The sequence below is a fragment of the Gopherus evgoodei genome, chromosome 19, assembly GCF_007399415.2.
Source record: "Gopherus evgoodei ecotype Sinaloan lineage chromosome 19, rGopEvg1_v1.p, whole genome shotgun sequence".
Classification (NCBI taxonomy): Eukaryota; Metazoa; Chordata; order Testudines; family Testudinidae; genus Gopherus; species Gopherus evgoodei.
Window position 1 is genome coordinate 20425492 of NC_044340.1, and position 26782 is coordinate 20452273.

Genomic DNA, 26782 nt, shown 5'->3' on the forward strand with positions numbered 1-26782 from the left:
CAAACCTAAAGAAATGTGTGATTCAGATCTTTAATGAATGGCTGGGGAGGAAAGGCTTTCATGACAAGAGAGCTTTGATTTCAGGTTTAGCAGGTGCTTTTTAACAACTATGCACCATTTCAAAAATCAGAATGTAACTTCTGTGGAAAGCACCCTATAGAACAGTCAGCTGAAAACCATCACACAGAGGATGCTGTGTTCTAACTCTGGTGGAGTTGAGACTTGGCTGCAAACACTCGGCGTATTCTGTCTAGGGCTTTATATTGCATAAAAAGGGTTGACAAGAGCTTTTGGCTCAAAAAAGTGTTACCGACACCAGCTCTTCCAGAGACAATACTGCCTGTGCATTGTCAGCCTGTACAACTCTTCAAATGGCTGCCACAGGCATCTCACACATGGCTCTTTGGCCAAGGTATCAAGTCATTAACCTTTTCCACCCGAGATTCTCAGTTCTAGTTCCTCCGAGTCTAAATAGCCACTGACCGCAGTGAGACATGAACTAGAAGCAGCTTTGCCTAAAGCAGACAGCAGCCGTTGCTAGGAAAGGGCAGTCTCTACCGGTGTCCTCTCTTCTTGGCAAACATATAGAACCCCCCCATTAAATCACAGGGGAATTAGCCCCTAAATATTGCAACTGATACCCCAAATGTTCAAACCGTGTTGCCAGCCAGCAGAGACAAGCAGGGCCGGCTTTAGGAAGCGCAGGGCCCAATTCGAACAGTTTCGACGGGGCCTCAGCAGGGATGACTAAAAAAGAAAAACACCACATGTAAAAAAACACGTGGTGCTCCGAGTTTTCTGTGGCACTTCGGCAGTGGGTCCTTCATTTGCTCCAGGTCTTCGGTGGCACTGACGGACCCACCGCCGAAGTGCCACCGAAGACCCGGAGTGAGTGAAGGACGTGCCACTGAAAACCCAAAGCACCGCCAGGTAGGTAAAAATTAAAAAGGCCTCTAGCCAGGGAAGGGATTCTCACTGGCCCTCTTAGGCACGGGGCCCAATTCAGGAGGAATTGGTGGAATAGGCCTAAAGCCGGCTCTGGAGACAAGCAGCTACAGATGCCACAGAAGACTTTTGGTTCTAATGCATCTCTGGCAAGCCAGTCCATTCTCAAACTGTACTTAATGCACGCCCAGCCTGAGAAGAGAACAGCATTTTCCCCTCTTCATGATCCAGCTCTCAGGAATGACAGACAGACAAGTTTGACAGAAGCTATCTCTGCTTTCCAATTTAATCCATTGTTTTTAAAGCAGGAAATAAAGGGATCCTACTTGTTAATTCTATTTCTGCATCTTCAGCTCAGCAGATTGTAGCTGAACGGCAGTTTCGCTTCAGCCTGTCACCCAACAGGCAATATTGGCAGGATACAGGGAAGGGAGTCCTTTTCCACATGTCACTAATGGCCTGGTCAAGGAGGTCCAGGTCCAGGACCAGGACCTTTTACAAGACAGGGAGGGATAGCTCAGTGGTTTGTGCATTGGCCAGTAAACCCAGGGTTGAGAGTTCAATCCTTGAGGGGGCCATTTGGGGATTGGTCCTGCTTTGAGCAGGGGGTTGGACTAGATGATCTCTTGAGGTCCCTTCCAACCCTAATAATCTATGATTTAAAGTTTCACCAAGGGTTTAGTCTCCAATTAGTTCTCCATTCACTTCACTGAGGTGCCACATCACTTCTGGCCTCCACAAAGGGTCTGGATCCCCTCTGCTGTCCTACTTGACCCTTTAGTGAGAGAGGCACTGCCAAAGCAGCCTGTACAAACCCACACCATTGCTCATCCCACATTGCACGCCGGGGGGACCTTACCCTAGTGCTTTTTGCCAAGTAAGGAAAGCCAGAAAAGCTGGAGAAAAACCTGCAACAAAATACTGGAGTGATGCTACCACTGTTACTGCCAGTGATCACCTTCCAATGAGGACAACACAGCTAGTCTAAAATGGGAAACTGAAAGGCGCACAAAAGCCATAAACAAACGGAAACTGGCTGTGCTCAGAGGACATTTGATCTTTCAGTAGCTAGTCCTCTGTTTTACTGGAACACATTTGGGGGGGGGGGGGTGTTTTTTGTAAATCAAGATATTTTGTAACCCTGAAAACAGATCTTTTTCCCCACACGTTACTCTATTGAAAGTACAGAAACAGCCCTATACATGATACTACTGCACAGGGTAAGCTGTGGCACAGCCCGCACTGGGAGGGAAAAGCCTATTACACAATGCTCATACCTGATATAATCTGATGATATGTGGGTGGCAGAGCATCTTCATAATCTGAACTTCTCTAAAAATCTTCTTGAGGTTCTCTTCATCCAGCTGTGTCTTGTCAATGATCTTTATGGCAACCTGGCAAAGAAAGAAAGAAATGGGTCAGTGACTATTCAGAATTAATTATTTGTACCACATAGTGTCTAGGAGCTTTTATCGAGGACCAGGGCCCCCTGGTGCTTGGCGCACAAACACACAACACACACATAGTCCCTGTCCCAAAGAGATCACAGTTTAAGAGTTGTCTAGCTGATTCAGGAAAACTCTCCCACGCTAGCACAGACTACGCTCCATCAACATGCAGGAGACATATTTAATTTTCTGATTGTCGATGAGGAAAAAGAACATATGCCACTGAAGTGTGCAATGCTGATCTTGGGGTTTCATGTTTTCCCCTCTTCCTATATTATCTGAATGCTCACCCTAGCATCAGTGACTAGTTAGAATAGCAGTTTCGTGCAATCCAGGATTGAGTCCCCAGAAATTCCCAGCTGCCATTTTTCAGTTTACAAGTCAAAAGATGAGTTCCAGTTTGCCGCCACCGCATCTCAATTAATATACAAGCAGCAAGTGCTGATGAAAGGTGCCCAACTCAGCCTGAACACTGAAATCCTGTTTGTCAACGGGACAGGAACTGCACAGGCAGTGACAGTGCAAGATACACACGCACACTTCACCCACCAACAACTTTCAGTCACCGCAGATCTGGACTGGACTTGAACCAGGGGTGTGCATCGTTACCAAATCCCTGAGCCGTAATGGGGGTGAGGAGGGAGGAGAGAGAAGAAAATGTAAGGCACCTATAAAAATAGGTTTAATCTTATTTGGGACCACCAACACCTACAGTGTCTTAATCACACAGTTATAACAGAGTGTCACTACAAGGCCAAGTTAAGTTTGCTGGGGTGCCCTAATTGTGCATTTCCCTATCTAAGCATGTTTCATTTCTTTGATGTTGACCTTTAACAGTGAATTTCCTATGTTTATAATGCTTGATTTTGGGATAATTACAACATCCCTGCACTATGTTTTATCCTAAATTACTGATATTTACTCTCATCCTTAACATAAAATTTTGCCTGGGAATGGTAATTCAGCGGGGAAGGCTCACACTACAGTCTTCAGACTCCCAAGCAGTAGGATTCTTTTAATTAATGTTATGAATGACACCTCAGTATAGAAGTGGGAGAGGTTTCAAACGGGTAGTAAGTCAGTGAGAAAACTGAGCCATCAGCAAACTGTCAGCTTTGATCAAAGAAAAGTTGAGAACAGATGACTGGCAGGGTCAAGCCAGCAAAACCTTTCCACCTGCAATAAAACATAGCCAAGAAGTTCACTGTGCTAGAGAAAAATCACTGGTACCTTCCAATGTCCATCATCAGAAACCATGGGACTGGGATGTAAAATGCGAGTTGGGTAGAGATGGCTTATTTAATTTAAAAAAGCCTCAGCAGACAACAAAAAAGCCTTCCTTAATCTCAGTGTTTTCCCCAAAAGATTATTAATTCATGATTAACTGAAGCATCAGTCAGAAACCCACACAGAAGGAAACTGACAGCAAACATTTACTTTGTGCTCTAGTTTTGCATAACAAAATGCTACTCTCTTACATGTGGACTAGTGATCATCAGCACCAAGTGGATGGTTTATAAAAATCCCACTGTGGCAGGTGGCCAGTTAGTTAAGTGTTTGGACATTTAATTGTTCAGGTAAGATACTTTTTCATGAAGCGCAACCTACAGTTTTTGATGTTTCTTATTTAGCAAACCTTACTACCTCCATCCGGCTGTTCTTTAAAAATTCCACATCAAAGAATTCCTTTGCTTCCACCCTAGACAGCCTCCTTCCCTCTGCTTTCCCACCATTTCTTTGCAGTGGTGTTAAAAGTGCCTCTCTGCAGCAAGCCTCGCCACCTATACGTGCCTGTACTTAAGGTATCAGTGCATCACATTCCAGAAGATGAAACTGCACATATATCACCACCTGCACAATCCAAAGCATATTGGTTGGAGATGGACACATAAGCTGCCATCTTTCCTAGCCTCATTCAACCTAGTCTGAATCCACATCATCTTGTGATATAAGCCTGAGTTTCACTGTCTGCATCTGTTTTACTCCACAGAAGCTTTCTAAGCTCACATGCCAGCTCCAGACCCAGACACTGTGTTATGTTTGATCATGCTGCCCAACTGCATAGAAACTGGGTCCTCATTGTTATGAAACTGGCATCAAGGGCAATGTGAATGACCCATCAGCTTCTAAAAGAGGGATATGATTTCTGCTTAGCTGGAGAAACATTTAGTTTGCGATGAAAATCTGTTTAATCTCATGCCTGGCTTTTTAATAGGTGCTCATTAAAAAGTCAGAAGCTATTTTTAAACAATAAAAAAAGCGATTAGATGAAAAATAGTCAATTTTTTGAATGTCAGAGTAAAGATTCTTCTAAAGAGTGCCATGCTTGTCTATATATACAGAAGAAGTGTTTCTTTTCTTGACCTCCTTTCTACTTATCTGATACAGTAGTAACATATGTAGGTAGAGCACACCAGGCTCAAGGTTCAGATCAGAAACAAGAGTCAGGTCTACCGTCTGAAGCCAAAGAAGATACCCATGACGAAACATTTCCCCTCTAGTCCTCACAGGATGTGCCTGTGGAAACCCTACACGGGTATAGTGCTGGCTACACAAATATGCCAGGGAACTGAAACAGGCAGGCACCTCCTGAAAAGTAACACTACATGTTCCCAATTTTGAACTATGTTTTTAAAATATTGAGCTACACTGGAAAAATTAAAAAGCTGTTTTAAAGTGTGCCAGTGAAGAGACTGGGCTTTGATCCGATGAGAGCAATGTGCGTCCATCATACATGGAAACAGACTGTTTAATTGAAAGCACCTGGATAAGGACCGACATCTGTTCTACAAACTGTTTGAGCAGCTGCATGCTGCTACAGTCTGAAGGGAGAAAAGCTAGCTCTCACTGCATTGCTATCCACAAGCCATGCCACAATAAAAGGGTAAACAAAATGGAGTCTGCTCTCAAAGACAGAAAGGAATACTACCAACACATGCTGCGGGCATCTGTGGCAACACTGCAAGTCAAAACCCGCCACAGCACACATCCACACACAAAATATGCATGGTCCACACTAACCAAAACCCCACCCCTACTAAAAAAGTAACCAGGACACTTGACAATGCAAGAGCGACAGCTACAGTGTGCCAACAGGTGATGAACAAAAATGAGTCCATGGTTTGGGGATCCAGCAGCAAATTTTCTTGTTTAGAGCTGGCGTTTCACACTAGAAAAGAACCACAATACAACATTCTGTGGTGCTATTTCTATGATTTGCTATAGTGTTATTTACAAAGACAGTCAATGTCAAGGAAGGGTAGATACCATAAGCCACCAAGTCAGAGGGGCATGGAAACACACATAGCAACACCCTTGTCATGATGTTCCTCAGGTTTGATTAAAAACCAGACAATAGCCATACAGCAGACCAAATGTCATGTTTTTTGCAATACTGAAAATTCTCCGCAGATTCCTCATTTGGGCCAGAAACTCATTCCTGGGATGACTGGGCTTCAGAAAGCCCAACAGATTTCCCCTGCTGACAGGTAGTCAAAACTGAGAGTAGCAAGATACCAAGAGGCCCATTTTGGATTTCATTTCAATACTCTATAAAAAACATTAAAACCATACAAAAGTGCTAGTTCGGGGAGATGTGATTTACCAAACTACATTAAAAACAATCAGAAACTGTGAACAGGAGAAACTGGAAATCCCAACTATATAACAGCTTGTTTGTAGGAGACTACAACATTCACTTAGAGGGCAAGTGTTTCACATACTGGGACATGCCATGTCAATGGACAAAGAAACCGCACTGGCATGAGATCTGAAACACATATTCACTATTTGGAAGTAATCTGGGAAGCCAGAGAACAAGATACCCATCACATTATGAGTTGCATATTCCTACCAAATGCTGCCATCAGTTGTGGAGAGAGGGGGAGAGAGGAATGGGTTGCAGGCTCTTTCAAAATCTGCATTCCATCAGTAAGATTGTCCTGAGTCCCGTGAGCACAGCTACACAAGACAGAACAACTTTATTTGTTGTTAGAGAAAGCTCACCCGGATCCTTTCCCAAAACAGCTACATACCTACAAGAGGTATACCATTTAAGTCTTAGCATTACGCAACAGTTCTATAACTGCATGCATAATACTAGTTAGCAACCAGTGGTATAACCCCTAATAGCTCTGTTTTAAAAGCAAAAAGATCTTCGGGCAGTGGCTGCTTTTGAAAGGGGAAAACAGAGGTAAAATGTAAAAACACACTGAGAATGTGTTTCATAGTTACTTAGGATGCTTGAATCAGGATAAATAACTGCTAGCTGAATAACTATGGGATTAGTGTGCATGAAATTTCACATCCATGTAGTACCACAGGCTACATGAGTTAAGGGCTTTACTCTGGCATTCACACCTTGAATGCAACAGATTCATATTTCATGTGGAACTGAATGTTACCATAGCAAACTGTAAACAGGCATGTAAACATAAGGCTTAAAACACTAAAGAACATGCCTAACAGAGGATATTTGCTAACTTGGAATTGAACACTTGCTCTATCATGGGAAAAGCACTTTTCAAAAGAGAAAGAACAGCCAGATGAAGAGGAGAATCCGAAATACCCCAGGAGAACAGGGGTCGGACTGTAAGCTCCACCAGGCAGGAACATGTCTCTGTGTCCTGTACAGCAGTAAGCACATTGTCACTGCTCAGCTAATGAACTATAATTAACAGTAAACAATCATAAGAATTTAAGCACGGCCATAGTGGGTCAGACCAAAGGTCCATCAAGCCCAGTATCTTGTACTCTGACAGTGGCCAATGCCAGGTGCCCCAAAGGGAATGAACAGACAGGTTATCTTCAAGTGATCCATCCCCCGTCGCCCAATCCCAGCTTCTGGCAAACAGAGGCTAGGGACACCATTCCTGCCCATCCTGGCTAATAGCCAATCGATGGACCTATCTTCCATGAATCTAGCTAGCTCCCTTTTGAACCCTGTTATACTACTGGCCTTCACAACATCCTCTGGCAAGGAGTTCCAGAAGTTCATAGAATCATAGAATATCAGTGTTGGAAGGGACCTCAGGAGGTCATCTAGTCCAACCCCCTGCTCAAAGCAGGACCAATCCCCAACTACATCATCCCAGCCAGGGCTTTGTCAAGCCAGGCCTTAAAAACCTCTAAGGAAGGAGATTGCACCACCTCCCTAGGAAACCCATTCCAGCGCTTCACCACTCTCTGAGTGAAAAAGTTTTTCCTAATATCCAACCTAAACCTCCCCCACTGCAACTTGAGACCATTACTCCTTGTTCTGTCATCAGCTAGCACTGAGAACAGTCTAGATCCATCCTCTTCGGAACCCCCTTTCAGGTAGTTGAAAGCAGCTATCAAATCCCTCCTGATTATTCTCTTCTGCAGATTAAACAATCCCAGTTCCCTCAGCCTCTCCTCATAAGTCATGTGCTCCAGCCCCCTAATCATTTTTGTTGCCCTCTGCTAGACTCGTTTCAATTTTTCCACATCCTTCTTGTAGTGTGGGGCCCAAAACTGGACACAGTACTCCAGATGAGGCCTCACCAATGCCGAATAGAAGGGAATGATCACATCCGATGATCTGCTGGCAATGCCCCTACTTATACGGCCCAAAATGCCGTTGGCCTTCTTGGCTACAACGGCACACTGTTGACTCATATCCAGCTTCTCATCCACCGTAACCCCTAGATCCTTTTCTGCATAACTGCTGCCTAGCCACTCGGTCCCTAGTCTGTAACAGTGAATGGGATTCTTCCATCCTAAGTGCAGGACTCTGCACTTGCCCTTGTTGAACCTCATCAGGTTTCTTTTGGCCTAATCCTCTAATTTGTCTAGGTCTCTCTGTATCCTATCCCTAACCTCCAGCGTATCTACCACTCCTCCCAGTTTAGTGTCATCAGCTAACTTGCTGAGAGTGCAGTCCATGCCATCCTCCAGATCATTAATGAATATTTTGAACAATACCAGCCCCAGGACCGACCCTTGGGGCACTCTGCTTGAAGCCGGCTGCCAACTAGAAATGGAGCCATTGATCACTACCCATTGAGCCCGACGATCTAGCCAGCTTTCTATCCACCTTATGGTCCATTCATCCAGCCCATACTTCTTTAACTTGCTGGCAAGAATACTGTGGGAGATTGTACCAAAAGCTTGGCTAAAGTCAAGGAATAACACATCCACTGCTTTCGCCTCATCCACAGACCCAGGTATCTCCTCATAGAAGGCAATTAGGTTAGTCAGGCATGACTTGCCCTTGGTGAATCCATGCTGACTGTTCCTGATCACTTTCCTCTCCTCGAAGTGCTTCAGAACTGATTCCTTGAGGATCTGCTCCAAGATTTTTCCAGGGACTGAGATGAGGCTGACTGGCCTGTAGCTTCCCGGATCCTCCTCCTTCCCTTTTTTAAAGATGGGCACTACATTAGCCTTTTTCCAGTTATCCGGGACCTCCCCCGATTGTCATATGAGTTTTCAAAGATAATGGCCAACGGCTCTCCAATCACATCTGCCAACTCCTTTAGCACCCTCGGATGCAGCGCATCCGGCCCCATGGACTTGTGCTCATCCAGTTTCTCTAAATAGTCCTGAACCACTTTTCTCCACAGAGGGCTGGTCACCTTCTCCGCATACTGTGCTGCCCAGTGCAGCAGTCTCAGAGCTGACCTTGTTTGTGAAGACGGAGGCAAAAAAATCATTGAGTACAATAGCTTTTTCCACATCCTCTGTCACTAGGTTGCGTCCCTCATTCAGTAAGAGGCCCACACTTTCCTTGACTTTCTTCTTGTTGCTTACATACCTGAAGAAACCCTTCTTGTTACTCTTAACATCTCTTGCTACCTGCAGCTCCATGTGTGATTTGGCCTTCCTGATTTCAGTCCTGCATGCCTGAACAATATTTTTATACTCCTCCCTGGTCATTTGTCCAATCGTCCACTTTCTGTAAGCTTCTTTTTTTGCATTTAAGATCAGCAAGGATTTCACTGTTAAGCTAAGCTGGTCGCCTGCCATATTTACTATTCTTTCTACACACCGGGATGGTTTTTTCCTGCAACCTCAATAAGGTTTCTTTAAAATACATCCAGCTCTCCTGACAGTGTGTTGCATGTAAAAATACTTCCTTGTGTTTGTTTTAAACCTACTACCTATTAATTTCATTGGGTGGCCCCTTGTTCTTGTATTTTGAGAAGGAGTAAACAACAACACTTCATTTACTTTCTCAATACCACTCATGATTTCATAGACATCTATCATATCCCCCCTTAGTTGCCTCTTTTCCAAGCTGAAAAGACCCAGTCTTATTAATCTCTCCTCATATGAAAGTCGTTCCATACCTCTAATCATTTTGTTGCCCTTTTCTGAACGTTTTCCAATTCCAATATATCTTTTTTTGAGATGTGGCGACCACATCCGCATGCAGTATTCAAGGTGTGGGTCTACCATGGATTTATATAGAAGCAATGTGACATTTTCTGTCTTATCTATCACTTTCCTGATGATTCCCAACGTTCTGTTCACTTTTTTGACTGTCACTGCACATTGAGTGGATGATTTCAGAGAACTATTCACAATGACTCCAAGATCTCTTTCTTGACTGACAAGGAATGTGGTGGCACCTTAAAGACTAACAGATTTATTTGGGCATAAAGCTTTCGTGGGTAAAAACCCACTTCTTCAGATGCATGGAGTGAAAATTACAGATGCAGGCATTAGATACTGACACATGAAGAGAAGGGAGTTACCTCACAAGTGGAGAGCCAGTGTTGACAGGGCCAATTTCATCAGGGTGGATGTAGTCCACTCGAAATAACTGATGAGGAGGTGTCAATTCCAGGAGAGGGAAAGCTGCTTTTGTAAGGAGCCAGCCACTCCCAGTCCCTGTTCAAGCTCAAATTAATGGTGTCAAATTTGCAAATAAATTTTAGTTCTTCGGTAATTTTCACTCCATGCATCTGAAGTGGGGTTTTACGCACGAAAGCTTATAACCAAATAAATCTGTTACTCTTTAACTCGGACTCCTTGTTGTTTTTGTGGATACAGACTAACACGGCTACTCTGTTTCTTGAGTGGTAACAGCTAATTTAGATCCCATCATTGTATACGTATAGTTGGGATTATGTTTTCCAATGTGCATTACTTTGCATTTATCAACATTATTAAAAAAAATGGCAGATGAAATAAAATTAAAATAAAAAAAAATGGAGATATCCTATCTCCTAGAACTGGAGCGGACCTGAAAGGTCATCAAGTCCAGTCCCCTGCCTTCACTACCAGAACCAAGTACTGATTTTTTGCCCCAGATCCCTAAGTGGCCCCCTCAAGGACTGAACTCACAACCCTGGGTTTAGCAGGCCAATGCTCAAACCACTGAGCTATCCCTCCCCCAAATGTTATGTAAACATTATATAAACATAATAATAATTAGCAAAATGTTAACTCAGCCAATCACTTGGATGTTCCCTAAACCTTTTCTTCCATCAGTTATGAAAACTTACCCTCCACCAAAACTACTTTACGGTTCCATATACAGTAGACCCTCAGAGTTATGAACATCTTGGGAATTGAGGTTGTTTGTAACTCTGAAATGTTTGTAACTCTGAACGTTATGGTGGTCTTTCAAAAGTTTACAACTGAACTTTGACTTCATACAGCTTTGAAACTTTATTATGCAGAAGAAGAACGCTGCTTTCCCTTTAATTTTTTAGTAGTTTACATTTAACAGCACTGTACTGTATTCACTTTTTTTTTGGTGTGTGTGTGTGTGGGGGGTCCTCTGCTGCTGCCTGATTGCATACTTCCAGTTCCACTGAAGTGTGGGTTGAGTGGTCAGTTTTCTACCCTATGGTGGAATAGAAATTTCAAGTGTACATTTTTAAAGTTCCTCAAATAAAATATACAGATTACAGTTTTCTGCTTAAAAATATTATTGGTTAAAGCCAGTCAGTTTTGTAGTAATTGCACCCACCACATCTCCATATCCTCAAAGTCTGAACTTCTACCACACCTTCCTAAACATCTCATCTAGTGCTGTAGTTTCAAAGTTCAGCAGGACGGGACAGACAGCACAATGCCCTCTGCCCATTCCCTAGAATTAAGATAGCCCAGCGGGCCAGCCAGCTACCTTCACACTGACAAGCCCAGGAGGAGATCATCTCCCCTCAGTCTCTATGGGGACTGTTGTGGGGAGAAAAGTTAACAGTGAGAAAGGACCAAGACTGAACAAACCTGTCCACTTCACCAAAAGGTTCATACACCTCAAACAAGGTTTGCTTTTGTTATGAAGTTTTGTAAAGTTCCCCTCCTGACTCAAAGCACAGTCTGGAGATCTGAACTGCAGCCTGGCACTCAGGACATAGTTTTATTAAGGGTTGCTCCTGACAATCTGATAGACTCCGAAGTTTTGAAGTTACGGATTTCAAAGAATAAAAGAGTAAGTGTTTTATCTATAAGCATCACAGCACTGGATTGCTGGGAAGCCCAGGTGGGGTGGCGGAGTGTCTCTTGACTAGGTACCAGGTTATTTACCGTACACAACTGCGCGATTTTAAAATCTAAAGTAATGCCCTAGAGTCACTGGAGTGTATATACAGTAAAAATGGCAGACAACCCAGGGCAAGCTGTTGGCAGATTCTGAAGTCTCAGGGTCACATGGGAATGGCAAGTCTGTCACACACACACACACACACGAATTCCAGCTCTGGTTTCAAAAGTCACTCCTGCTAGAAATGACAATATCCAGCAAAGCAATCTGGTGACTGGGATTAGATGCAGCTGCCTGAAACTGAGTTAGAGGGACAGGATGAAATGGCAAAAAATTAGGCCCCTTTCTCCAGTTCCTAAAATTGCAGGGCACTAAGAAGCTGGTGATTAATGAGGTGACAAATCGCTGCTGTCATGTTCTAGGCTTGCAGCATTCTTCAGAAGGAGAGTAACCCCCGCTGTGCAGCAAATATGTGAGCAGTGCAGATTTTCACTAGTTACACTTCTGATAAGCCTGCAATATGTGGGTAAGAGGACAGCACTGAATGGCAGCCTGGAAAGCTAACGGAGTCATATGGGACTCAAAGATCTCACAATCACATTCTTTTTGCTGAGAGGATTTTCCAAGTAAGGACAAGCTTTTGTAAAGCTTAAAAAAAGAGGGACGGGGGAGAGGGACTTTCTTCAGACCGGGGCAGCGAAGATGGCACAGAGCTACCAGGGGTTTAAAAGGACAGCACTGCACATGGGAATAGGTAGAGTATTCCTGAGCAGCTTTATGGTTTTTAAAGTCACATTTCAGAAGCTATATATCTGCTTTAGGGAATCTGATAAAGCCATATAGCACAGCTGTGTTAAGCTGGTGGACATTTCATGGCCTAATGCAAGACAGATACAGATAGTATATTTTGGTTAGTGTCTCAAACAAGAATAACTGAATTATTACACTCTCCTTTCTGACATCTGACTGATTACATTAGCATTTGGGTGGCTACGTTACACGACAGTACGTGTGAGATATGCACTCATTATTCAACTGCACTGCTGTGGGCTTAATACACTATCTTTAATAAAAATATATCAACCACAAAAAAATAATTGCTGTCACAATGAGGACACAGAAAAATACCAGCTAGAAGAGCTATGCAGCGCTGTTGTAGCAGTGTGTTCCAAGATACTAGCAAGAGAAGGGGGTGAGGTAATCTCTCTTATTGGACCAACTTCTGTTGGTGAGAGTGTCACACTTTGAAATCAAAAAAGAGTTATCATTTAAATGCTTGTACTCAAAGTTTAATCCAATGGAAAAGCCCTTGAACAGACCAACACATGCACCTTAAACAAGAGACTTGGCACTTTCTAAATAAAGGTTCTGCACAGACAAATGGTTTGGGTACCAGAGGTACATAATAAGAAGATCACTGTCTCTTGGGAAAAGTCTGGGGCCAGGTTCACACTACAGCGTTAAATCGATTGAATGCTGTACCTGTCCACACTACAAGGCACTTAAAATCGATTTTAAGGGGTCTTAAAATCGATTTCTGTACTCCAGCTAAACGAAAGGAGTAACACTAAAATCGATATTACTAAATCGATTTAGGGTTAGTGTGGACGGAAATCGAAGTTATTGGTCCCATTCTTTTACTGAGCTACCCAGAGTGCACCGCTCCGGAAATCGATGGTAGCCTGGGACCATGGACGCACACCACCGAAGTAATGTGCTCTAGTGTGGACGCGTAAAATCAATTTTATAAAATCTGTTTTATAAAATGGATTTTATTAATTTTGATTTTACTCTGTAGTGTGGACATGGCCTGAGAGAAGTTACCTGTGCTACAGACCCAGAAAACACAGAACCTCCCTAGGAGCTTGCAAGAGGCAATGAGAGTTAAGCTGGTAATGGGAAATTTCTGGGTTATCACTCAGCATGGAAGCAAGAAGGGCAGGGGGGAAGTTGGGGGCTTAAACAACGAAGCGTCCGGTGGCACCTTAAAGACTAACAGATTTATTTGGGCATATGCTTTTGTGGGTTAAAAACCCACTTCAGATGCATGGAGTGAAAATTACAGATGCAGGCATAAATATACTGACAGATGACTTGTAAGGTAACTCCCCTTCTCTTCATGTGTCAGTATATTTATGCCTGCATCTGTAATTTTCACTCCATGCATCTGAAGAAGTGGGCTTTTAACCCACAAAAGCGTATACCCAAATAAATCTGTTAGTCTTTAAGGTGCCACCGGACTCCTGGTTGTTTTTGTGGATACAGAATAACACGGCTACCCCTCTGATATTTGGGGGCTTAAGAGCATTTTCAAAGAGACAAATAAAGTTCTTTTCCCCATGCTGGCATTTCCCGGCAGCCATGTCTCCTTCCTCATTATAGATGATTCAGGATTTCACCACAGTAAAACTGGCTCCGACCACATCAATCAAGCTGACTTCCTCCAAGGCCTAGTCACAGGGAAACAACTGAAACCAATGCTACCTCCTCCAGAATGACAAAGTAGTGTAGATACTTCCTACAGCAACGCAAAGGGTTTTTCCATCGCTTAAGGACCTCCAGCTCCTTAAAGCCATGGTAGCTAGGTTGAGAGCATTCTGCCATCAACCTAGCTGCATCTATACTGGAGGTTAGGAACTTAAATTTTATTTCCCTAATGAGTGCCTGTTCATTTCATGAGCTGCATAATGAAGTGTTCAAGTAAGTGATTAACTGACTTCTCCATGATGTCTAATGGCAATTCCTCCTTACAGATTTTTGGATCATTAGCTCCCTTAGAAGGGTTGCAAGAAAAATGTCCATCAATTGCACTGTTTTACATAAGAAACCATTTCAATCCTCATTAACCTGCTTTCCACAGCCATCCCAATATTGTTCTAATACCCTGGCATGGAACTGAAAGACACTCTCACTCTGGCTGGAGAACAGGTAGTGGGCAAGATTTAAAGAAGTGTGTAAGTGACCCAGTAGCCTAACAGGAATTAGGCTAAATCACAAGCTCTTTTTGAAAATCTTACCTGGTTGTCCTAACAGTACTCACTGGTTCAGCCTTCCTACAGATTACATAATAAGCTGGGGGGTGGGGGGGATGTGATTCAGCCAGAGAGAGAAACTAGAGATTTTTAAAGCTCCCGACAATAAAATAACACTCACTGATCAAACCAAGCGTATTTGCTCTGCCTCGTTGCCTTTCACCCTCCCACAACTACTTCAACACCATAGGTTTTACTCTCAGCTTTTAGTGAGCTATACTGCAAGAGCATATTAAGGCTTGCATGGAATGCCTCAGGTGATTTGTAGTGGGATATGGAGGCATTATTTATGTGTATGATATTTGGACAAAGAGCTCTTAATCAGGATCAGGGCCTCATCATACAAACACGTAGTGAAGAGACACTCCCTGTCCTAAAGCATACACTATCTTGGTTCGTTAACAGATGCTACAGGTGGGAAAGGTGAAGATGGAGGATAGGATAATTCAAGCATATTTTCATTTAGATTTCACATAGTGTGCAAAACATAAGCCACTGCCTACCGAGCCACCCATCACTGACAAAAATGTAGTTTACGTTCTGTAGTGACCTTCATTAGTTACTATTTCACAGCAGTTTGAAGGCTTATGAAAGGAGTTGGCACTATCAGCCTAGTTCTCGATAAACAAGTATTCACATCTCTCGCAAACACACACACAATCAATGTTCCTGTTGGCAGTCTCAGGATAAACTACATCTCTACTCTTAGAAGACCACCTTCCAGGGCGAAGTTGAGATGCACAGTCTAAGCAACGTGAGGAAGCTTACACTGCTGCTGCTTATGCTGTAAAGTACCTACTCTGTGGAGACAGCACATCAGTTTTCACTGCTAATAACCCAGCTTCTTCACCTGCATTGAATTCCTATTTTAGCTTCAAAGGCAAAAGTAGCCCCACACTGATAATGAGCATCAGAAGAAGTGTGGGCAACTCAGGTTTCACACTGCAAAAGAAAGGAACATGCATGGTGAAGGAGCCAGAAGTAATAAGACTTCCACAATATTCCTTTACTTATCTGAAAAGGGAACTCCTCAGGAGCTCTATACAGCATGCTGAAAGCTGGCTAGCACCCACCCTCAGACCTTCTGTTACCATATACAGTATGTGGGGAATACATTCAACGAAATGTACATCAGACTACAATTAGAAGCGGAACAAAACCATTTTTTAAAAAGTGAAACACAAACAAAAATCTGAACAATTAACAATTCCATCATCAAAAGCTAATGAAGCTTACATATTATAAAAACATGCCAGCTCACAGCATACATGCTGCTACCAGTTAATAAAGTGTTTCTTCAATTTCTAAAACATTTAAGTGTTTTCTCACTCCCTTGGAACAGACTAAAATTTAACCTAGTAATTTGAGAAACAAATTATTATACAGGAGAAAGGTTATTTAAGCTCTAGACAACAATGTAGGTGAAGAAGATACCTCTTCAAACTGAGAATTGCACTTTGGGGGTCTTCTTCTCAACAGCCAAAAACAGGGGGTTTCAGGGTGGTTTTCAATTGAATTGTGCTTTCTATTTTTTGGATTCTAGAGCCATATCAAGAGTGTGTGAATTTGCCTGGCAAAAAGCATTAGTAATTTCCACTGCAAAACATTATTAAAGGAAAAAAAGACTGCAAGGCTACCAAGGGAAAGGCACTGAAATGCCACATGGAGAAGCCCAGAAAAAAGTTTTCCTTATCACTGACATTGACATAATCATTTAGTGCACTGAACACGAAATCATAACCGAGAAAAACTACAGCCACTTAACATTTTCAGTGCAAGTCTCATGGCAGAATAAGCAACCATGGAATGTTGAGAGACATTAACTCTTGGGGCCGCCAACCTAATGCAGCAGCAGGATTGTATTCAGAAGTGCTTTAGCTCTCACAGTCCCCTCAGTTTGTATAACCTAATGCAATCCAGTATGAGGAACCCTTTGACCCTATGGTTAAAACCAAGCTCCTGGGGCGTCCCCCAGAGCCTTTGGGTCTTATAACTGCCTGCCTAGAATCCAAGGAATCTGTCTCTGCAGTATTATCTCCATGGCACAGTGAAGGCAAAATACTCTTCCAACTTATAAAGCTCAGACTCAGCCTTGCATTTAAAAACCAGAGACTGATCCAGCAGGACTCATTTTTGAGAGCATAGGTGACAAAGTCTTGGACTGCTCAATGCTAAGTGCTCTGCCATTGTACTCACAAATAGCACAGTGCTCAGATAGTTTTCATAGCTGTTCAGACAGCTCCCAAAATATAAAGACTTAGCTGCAGGCAGGAAGGCTTTAAAGCAGACACACTCCTCAGAATAAAACAACTCTGAAAGGCTTGGCACTTAAAAAGAAAGGGCACAGAATTTCCATGACATATGTTTTAAGGCCTGAACACTACTCTGGTCAGACTTCATTATGGTACAAGAACAGGTACTAAGTGAACCAAGGACTGGAAGTGTGGCAGAATAAGTAGTAATACAAAACCCGCTTTCTTCAAGCAGAGAGGCAGTAACAGGGAGCAGAGGAGACAGCCTGATGAACCTGCATATAGAAGAAGAGACAGCTGCAAAATCAAGTGGGACAGCAGCCAGAAGGAACACGGAAACGGGAGCACAGTGTGCCAGGATAAGGAATAAGGAACAGCAGTACCTGAACATAGACAGAGGAAAGCAGGGGACACTTAACAGATAACCCAGGAGAGAAACAGCTCCTCCTAGTGAAAGTTTAAACTGATTTTGAAATCAACAAAGTCAAGCTATCTATATAGTGTTAAAGGAACACACAATAGTGAAATAAAAAGTGATAGTGCCATCAAGTATTCCTGACAGACTTCAGAAGACCTTAATTGAGCCAGTCATTATGCAATCAAGCACTGAAAACACTCTTCTTGGTATCTGTCGTCCTGCCAGGACATGGGCTCAGGGTCTGTAAATTAACTGCTAAAACACCTGATCCCGTTGACTTTAATGGGACAAGGATGTAACCTTATGTGGATATTAGTGGCTGTGTAATGAAGATAAAATGGAAATATTGAGCAGAAAGTTAAACTGCATCCCAAACATTTTCCTTTTTAAAAGAGCAGTCCTTGAGACTGCCGGCTTTGGCTAACTCTTGCTTTCTCCTTTCCAAGCTTCCAAAAACCACCGTCATCATTACCAAGTAAACAGCCAAAAACATTTAAATTGCTCTTTTTTGACCCATAATTTCCCAAAGGAGGTCAGGTCTGAATGTCATCATTGCGTTTTTCATTCTTTCAAACATATTGCAGTGCAATGAGCCGGCAAGGATGTAGTAACTGAGGCAAAATGCTGCAATAAATTTCAGAAGCACATACAACTTCTACTTTTGAACTGTTCTGTTACTAAGAATGTTTGTGCTCCTACAGTGCTCAAAGGATCTCAGAAGGCAAACAGACCAAAGATCATACTGAGTGATTGTTTCATCATCAAAAACAGCTGCCTTGAAAACAAAACCAATTCACTATTCCACACACAAGCGTGGTCTGCTAATGCAGCTACGCTCTAATGGCTCTGTCTTTAAAATGTCAGCTATCACTTTATACACATGCATCTCTCCACTGGAAGACAAGGTTTACAACAAATTAAAACCCTCTTCTATTGTCATTCAGGCACAAAACATTGAACAATACAGAGGAACAAAAAAAAAGGGGGGGGGGGCACATTCGCTTTAAAAGCTAGTCCATATCAGACATAGTGTAGGAGAAAGGCAGGCCAGAATATGAGAGTGAAGAAAATAACCCACTATGATTGCAAAGAGATGAGCTTATGAATCAGCTAATAGCAAATGCTGAGTTAGTGCTATAACCTCTTCCAGTAAAGGAAAGCAAAGAAATGGGAAGTCAGAAGTTTACATGCACCTATGTCAGCAACTAACAGCGCAGGGCTGTGGACCTGAAAGGATATGCTGTGCTTTTTCCAACATTTATTGGAAAAGTTCCTGGGGAGAATTTTAAAATAGCAAATGTTAATTCACTACCAGTTAAAGAAATCACACATCTTCATTACTAGACTCTTGCTTTCTAATGACAATTACAGTGATGTTCATCAAAACATGTGTACCTGCTATTTAGAAATGTGATGCCTACTTGGACAGCTGCACAGGTGCATATTTGTACTAAGTATAGAAGTCTGATATTATGGTCATAATTATCCTATATAAGTGTGCATAATGAGCACTATACTACTTCCAAACAGAAGTGCTATTGGTTTAACTTCACCCGTAGCAGGTGTGACACTACGCCCCATATTCTTCATAGTGATATTATGATATGATTATAGCATAATTATTTTCTATAAGATGGGTCATGTGAGATGTCCTTGGAAAAGTTATGATTTGCTTAATATGATTATCCTATTTGCATGCATGTATAATTTCTGTATCTGAAGTTATGAATATTGACTTTATCTGTATTTCATATGTAGTTACACCTGGGTGACATGAATTAGGCAAGATGCTTTCAGTCTAGATAGCTGGTTGGGAAAGGCCTATTCAGGGTAATGAGTCATTGGGGAAAACAATAAGCCTTAGGAGAAGCTGATCCCCCACCTGGTGACCCTTCCTGAGAACCCTCTGGACAGCCTGTAAGTAATGCCTGCTAGGACTCTACAAGGGCATGTAACCAGGCCACATGACTCTGGACTCCATATTGGGGTGTCTGTATTTTTCCACACACTGGTCTGGGAACAAAAGAGTTCCACTATATGCTTAAGTTATATAAGGCAGGGAGTGACAGTCTCTTGTTCTTCACTCCCCACACAAGAAAACTCCTGGAAACACCTAAGGAACAAAAGACTGAACTGAGGGAAGTGCTGGACTCAGGCTAAAGGGATTTCTAGCCTGTCTATTTAAAACCTGGGGATTCCAAGCTACAAACTAAGTGCAGTGTAGGCCCAGAGAATCTGCTTGTACCATCACTCAGGGTCAGAAACTACTAATTCATAGCCAATCTAGTATGTTAATGCTTAGTTTGCATTTTTTGTTTTATTTGCTGGGTAAACTGCTTTGATCTGTTTCCTATCCCTTATAATCACTTAACATCTATCTTTTGTAGTTAATAAAAGTTGTTTTATGTTTTAATTTAAACACAGTGTGCCCTTATCATAACCTAGTCCCAGATTTGGACCTTAGCGTCCAAAATATGGGGGTTAGCATGAAAACCTCCAAGCTTAGTTACCAGCTTGGACCTGGTAAAGCTGCCACCACCCAAAAAATTAGAGTGTTTTGGGGCACTCTGGTCCCCCCAAAAACCTTCCCTGGGGACCCCAAGACCCAAATCCCTTGAGTCTCACAACAAAGGGAAATAAACCTTTTCCCTTCCCCCCTCCAGGTGTTCCTGGAGAGATACACAGAAGCAAACTCCGTGAATCTAAACAGAGGGAGTCCACCCTCTCTATTTCCAGCCCTGGAAACACAAGCACTTCCCTCTTCACCCAGAGGGAATGCAAAGTCAGGCTAGTAAATCTAACACACACAGATTTCCCCCTGACTTCTTCCTCCCACCAGTTCCCTGGTGAGCTGCAGACTCAATTCCCTGGAGTACCCCATTAAAGAAAAACTCCAACAGGTCTTAAAAGAAAGCTTTATATAAAAAGAAAGAAAAATACATAAAAATGGTCTCTCTGTATTAAGGTGACAAATACGGGGTCATTTGCTTAAAAGAATATTGAATAAACAGCCTTATTCAAAAAGAATACAATTCAAAGCACTCCAGCAACTATAGACATGTAAATACAAAACAACAAACCATCTTTGTACTCACAACTTGGAGTGAGTTTAGATTAGAAAGCAGGAAATAGAAAAATCCTTCCCATAGCTGAGAGGGACAGGCAGAAGAACAAGAACAAAGGACTCACACACAAAAAACCCTCCACCCAGATTTGAAAAAGTCTTGTTTCCTGATTGGTCCTCTGGTCAGGTGTTTCAGATTACTTCTTTCCAGGTGTAAGAGACATTAACCCGTAGCTATCTGTTTATGACAGCCCTTAAGTGAGGTGCTGGGGGGGAGGGGAGATTTCAGCTTGGTTAAACACAGGCTTGTTGCATTTCCTCTCCACATTGATGGGGAGGTGAACTGGATAATCAATTCATATTGGTTGCCGTTTGGACCAGGGCAGGACAGTACATCTCTAGGGTCCTAGGCCTGGAAGCTGGTGGTTATTTTGGCTGTAGCTTCTCTATTGCTAGTTTATGCAGTGGCTGGTCAGAGTTTGCATGCAATTGCTGCTGGGTGTGTCCCTGTGTGAATGCTGGTGGAAGTGTAGGACCAGGAACAGGTCTGCAGCATGTCACAGCAGCACAGCGTGAGAGGGAGCCCAGGCTGGTGGGTCAGAGAGCTCAGTGGTACCTCAGTTCCAGGTGGCACCCTGGGGGAACCTGTCACAAGATGCACACACACAACCAGAGTCCCTATCCGAAAAGTTTACAATCTCAAAGGGCAAAGACAAAGTGGTATGCCGTTACCAGTTGCACATTTAGTTATTATTCTACTTCAATTATTTTAATATCTGCTACTATGATTGGCAGGATTATTCTCATTTCAGTTGAGCTGGGACGGATAGACAGACCACTGGCGGCCTCACAGGGACTTCACTAGATACCCAAGAGGGAAACAAATTCTGAGCAACATTCAATTGTGTTAAACTGATGTGTATGTTAAAGAATATGAGGGGAACAGATGAGAAAAATCTTTGAATGATTAACTATTGGTTACCATAAAGTACACAGTACTCAACAAAGAGGAACTGTCTCCAAATTTAAGTATTTGGAGAGGAAGATTAAAATAATTTAGAAGATTTTTCAGCCACAGAGACTTGCATCTTCCATTTAGAGTTCTCATATGCAGTTATTAGTTGGTGGTTTAAAAAAACTACTTCCCAGTAAGAGACTTGGAAGCTGGTGGAAAAACCACTTGAAAAAAATTCTTGGCATTTGAGCCTGAGTCTACAGAAAGGAGGAGTTAGCATTCTGTCCCCTTAGGATAGACTTCTCTGTCTGTCTTCATTGACTGAAGCCCAAATAATAATCCATTTGACACCTGAAAAGTTAAACACTCCCTGGGTCAATTACCATTTCTACATTCAGTTTGCATAGCAGCAAGCTCAAAGAGGGGAAACTTGTAACCTGAACTATCTGAGAGCCCTCTCATAGTTTCTCCATTTGCTGGCCTCTCTACTTTTTATCATCTAACATCATGCTCAATTCTACATAGTCAAACACAGAGATCTGTGGGGCCAGAAGATTTTATTTTTCCAACTCTCTCCAGCAAAGCTCCTGATTAGGAATTGTGCAAACCATAGGATGGCCCACCACACAGGTGTTTGGAAAATAGCAGGATGAATTTATTTATATCTATGTAATTTAAAACACCAATGTTAATCATGATTGAAATAAGCAAGCAGGAAATCAAGTATCAGAGGGTAGCCGTGTTAGTCTGGATCTGTCAAAGCAGCAAAGAATCCTGTGGCACCTTATAGACTAACAGACGTTTTGGAGCATGAGCTTTCGTGGGTGAATACCCACTTCCTCAGATGCATGCATGTATTCACCCACGAAAGCTCATGCTCCAAAACGTCTGTTAGTCTATAAGGTGCCACAGGATTCTTTGCTGCTCAAGCAGGAAATGTATGATTTAAATCATACAGTTTTGCAGTCACACTTTTAGTTATTTTCCTAAAGAAAGGTTGAAATTAAAACACACTGATCTGCAACTAAAAATAGCCTTGTCACTAAATTTGGTAGTTTTTGCTCACCAGCAGGCTACACTATATCTGTGCACATTTAAGCAACTATATAGCTCAATACACATTTGTTCAGATTTTTATGTTTTTACGTTTTACTATGTTAAAAATATTGAATGACGGAATTCTTATTTGATTATTAATTTTTTTAACTAGTCATTTGCAGCAAACTACATTTGGATATAAATAGGAATTCAATTAAAATGCACAAAAACAGCGTTTTAAATTTATTTTATTAGTTAACAAGTTTAATCACTTTTAAATGCAAAACATGTTTTGATAAACAAAAGGAAGCATCTGTAGTTAGTGAATTGAATTGACTGTTTCTGATCACCATGTCTTTCAAGATTTTAGAACTAGTTGAGCTAATCCTCTCACATTTCATTTGTGCTGACAGATTGAAAACGGAAAATGGGCCTTCTTGCTCTTTTGACTCCCAACTGGTTTCTTAACTTTGAATGAACTTAGTCACTTAACTGAGCTAGTTGAATAAACAAAGAAAATACTCTCTCTGCATAGAGTCATAAGTTGATTTAGCACTTTAACAATCTGGTTCCAGATATTTAGCCAGTAACTTCCATCAGTTCAGTGGCTTAACTTTAAAACTCAGGCAGCCAGCATGTACTGCTTGAAATATTTTTTTATGTAATTGAAATGTTTATAGATTATAGTAAATTCAGGCCCTAAGTCATTATTTATATTTAATTTTTAAAAAGAAAATAGTATTTAATTTATTTTTTTAAATCAAGATTTAAATAAAATCTATTTGATTATTTTTAATCAATTTTTATTCAGGAAAGATAGTAGTTGGAAAGTAGCAACATCTTTACACAGGTGTTCAGCAGACTGCTACATGGGCCATCTCTATCCTCAAGAGGATAGTGCGGGCAAAATACCAGATCCTGAGAAAAGTTATGATATTAGAAGCAGCATACACACTCCACAGTCAAAACAGTCTAGCTCAGATCTAAGTGAGCACAGAGCCAAAGAATTTCTGCACAAGGCTCCACACAATTTCTTTGCAGTAACAACTACAGTATTTTGAGCTATGAATTCAGGAAACCATTACTATTGGAAGCTCTGAACAGTAAATACTGGTTAGAGCAAGAAAATAAAGGGCATGGGTGCACAGGAGTCTTTACCTCTAGGGCAGACTCAAGGCACTTAACACATTTCTGAATGTCTGGAGACTGTCCAAAGTAGTCTTTGTTCCATGATACAAATGTTTGTAATTCATGTAGAGATCAGCAGAGAAACCATCAACATTTGTATCCAGGATCTCATGTCTGGGGAGCATCCAGCCTAGCCTGCTATAGGCATGTTAATCACCATGAGTTAACTACCAATAAGCTCTAGGTAAAAAAAATTAAAAGCCTTAAAAGACTAATTAGTTCGTCACTACTATTAATTGTGAAGCAGACTAATTATACCTCCATTCTCAGAGGACAGCACAGTACCAACAGACCTGCTACACCTGTGATGCGATCATAAAGAGGTGGCCTGATTGTTCTATTGGTCACACAGGGCTATACAAGGTAAGAGTCGGGCACTCAAGAACCATTCTACCTGGAAGGTCACCTAACAGGCTATTTCACATTTGTGGGAGAAAAGGGCGGCGAATTTATGACATTGGGGGAGAGGTGATGTCCCAGGTAGACAGCTCTCAGGTCATTTAGGGCGTTGTAGGACATAACCAACTACCGCAATTCCACCCAACAATCATGAGGCAGCCAGTGCAGATCTTGGAGCACTGGTGTCATGTTCCCAGCACGATGTTCGGCTTGATAAACAATTAGTAGCTGTGCTCTGCACTAGCTTCAGTCTCCGAACAGTTTTAAGGTACAGTCCCACAGAGCACATTGCAATAGTCTAATTTTTACATAACAAAGGCATGGGTAGCAACTGCAAGCCCCACATCCAAAAGGAAAGGATAACCTCTTGGCCAGATGCCGATGGTAGAAAATTGACCTGCGGTCAGGAGCCAGTTAGTTACAAGAATTTGGATTTTGCAATGTCTCATATGGTAGGTGATCAACATATACAGGAAACACTGACAGTTTAATGGGCATGTATATTTCCAAGAATGCCACATTCACAGATCAGTTTGGGGGTGAGTGGAAATGTCCTAGAACCAAACCACAACTTTCACTAAGATTCTTAACGGAGTCTGAGTAGAAATTCCAAGAACTATGTGCAAAAGGGTCACTAAAAAGTTGCATATCCAAGTCATGTTTCATTCAGCCGACACTATGAGAAACTGGTCACCACCTTCCCGCTTGCTGATTTAAATCATGATTAAGATCGGCAATTTAAACCACTTGGATTTAAATCAATCCACCCTTGGTCCCAGCCACACCATATATTTGAAACAGATCAAGGACTACTGTGTTATGTGGGTTCATTGGTGCAACCATTTTCAGAGTGTTATGTGCCCTGTTCTCAGAAAAGTCTCAGTAAACACAGAATCTGTGTTCCCATCTAACAACCTGGAGGAAACTAACTTCATCAGAAAGATCTCCATTTGTTGTTGCGATAGTCTCTTCTGTTGAAGGAAATATTGGCTGATGTACTGCAGAATTTCCTACCATTTGCTACCTTAACAAATTCAAGTGCCAAATCTTGGGCCAAGATAATCCATCACCTCAGTAGTGTGTCTGTTTGTAAATGGAGGTGAAGAAAAAGGGAGTGAACAGATCACATAACGGATTAAGGAGACTGTTAGAGGAAGCAGTGCTTTGTTACAAGAGATGATGGCCTCTTGGTGAGATTAGAAATTAATACAAACATCCTGATTAATCAATTTAAATTGTGGTTAATATTCATACATGCTTGCTTGAAACGAATACTGTCCTATATGCATTGAAGAAAATAAATTCATGCTAGCACTTCAAGTCCAGACAAAGGAAGCAAGGAGAAAGGCTTAGATACCTGACCAAAAAAAGCACTGGATCATACACTGTCTATGAAAAAAACACTGACTACATATTACTCATTCAAACAGGGAGACTACAGCCATTACGTTTTTCACTAAGCAAAGCACAACTAGCCCACGCATGCTGGCTGCTTAATGGAAAGATGCTGAACAGAAAGTGTTTTGTTTGACTTCTTGCGTAACGTGACCTTTCCGGCACAGGCAACTAAAGATCATAGTGGAACTTGAAGAGGAAGCCCATGTGAAATAGGTTTGAAAGTGTAACTAACTATTTCATTACTAGCATTCATTACAGATACTCTACTACAGTCCAGCTAACCAAGCAACCAATATTAAAGCTTTCCACTATAACTAGACAAAAAAAACTAACTCTTAATCAAATTGGGAAGGAAGGCAGAGGATGTTGTACTTCTCAGCTAATTCACTACAGAGGGTATTTTTGCAAAAAGCACTTGATTTAAAAACCAAACAAATCTGCATAATTAAATCCTACATGGAGTATGTATTTCCATATGCAGATCACAGCATTCTCTGCCTATCTACACAGGGAAATCGTTCTAAATCGTCTTTTTCATATAATACTACCTATTTGTGACATCCCTGAAGAGACAGAGTTGGAGGATATGCCAACGCGGGTATATTGGCTCCGCCCTCTCAGAGCACAGAAGGGCGGATCATCAAAAAAGCATTTCAAAGCCACAGGAACACTCATTTAATTTCCTGATCACTGAGAAAATGCAAGTATTATCCCCATCATTCATCATCAGGAGAGCTGAAAGCAACTTTCTTTTTAAGGTCAGGACTCACATGTGGATGCTACTGTATTAAACTGCAGCCGCTTTCCAGTGTAATGATTTTACATTCACCTTTTTGATAGCAAGTGGACGTACCTGTACTGCTAGGGGTGTCTTCTGCTCACAGCCAGGTCTAGTTGCCAGTAACAATTAGTAAGAAAGCTTTAATGCCTATATTTTTGGTGCCAGATTTCAAGTTACCAATATCACAAATTCAGATATAAGAGGTATTCTTAAAAGCATTCATTAGTCATCTATTTCCATGGAAATTTTTGTTAAAACTCCTATGATTTCAATGGGAGCAGAGTTAGGCCAATGCCCAGTGCTTTTGAAAATGCCACTTTAAAAGCTTTGCCAGAATTAAATACTTCATGCAACAGATTTTAACAGTTATGCATATGATCACATGCAAAAATAACTGGGGCAACCTT

The 26782-nt window shown here is 41.8% G+C and overlaps 1 protein-coding gene across 4 annotated transcripts in view; it reads right to left on the reverse strand.

Moving 5' to 3' along the window:
• Positions 1-26782, reverse strand: part of SIK3 (SIK family kinase 3) — a 149574-nt gene that overhangs the window by 63230 nt on the left and 59562 nt on the right. For 3 of the 4 annotated variants that reach the window (XM_030538048.1, XM_030538047.1, XM_030538046.1), the window contains exon 2: positions 2223-2339. In XM_030538048.1, the coding sequence (XP_030393908.1) occupies positions 2223-2264 (42 nt within the window). In that variant the 5' untranslated portion in view covers positions 2265-2339. Of the gene's footprint in view, positions 1-2222; positions 2340-26782 lie in introns of those variants that run through there. The other variant, XM_030538045.1, reaches the window with a different exon arrangement.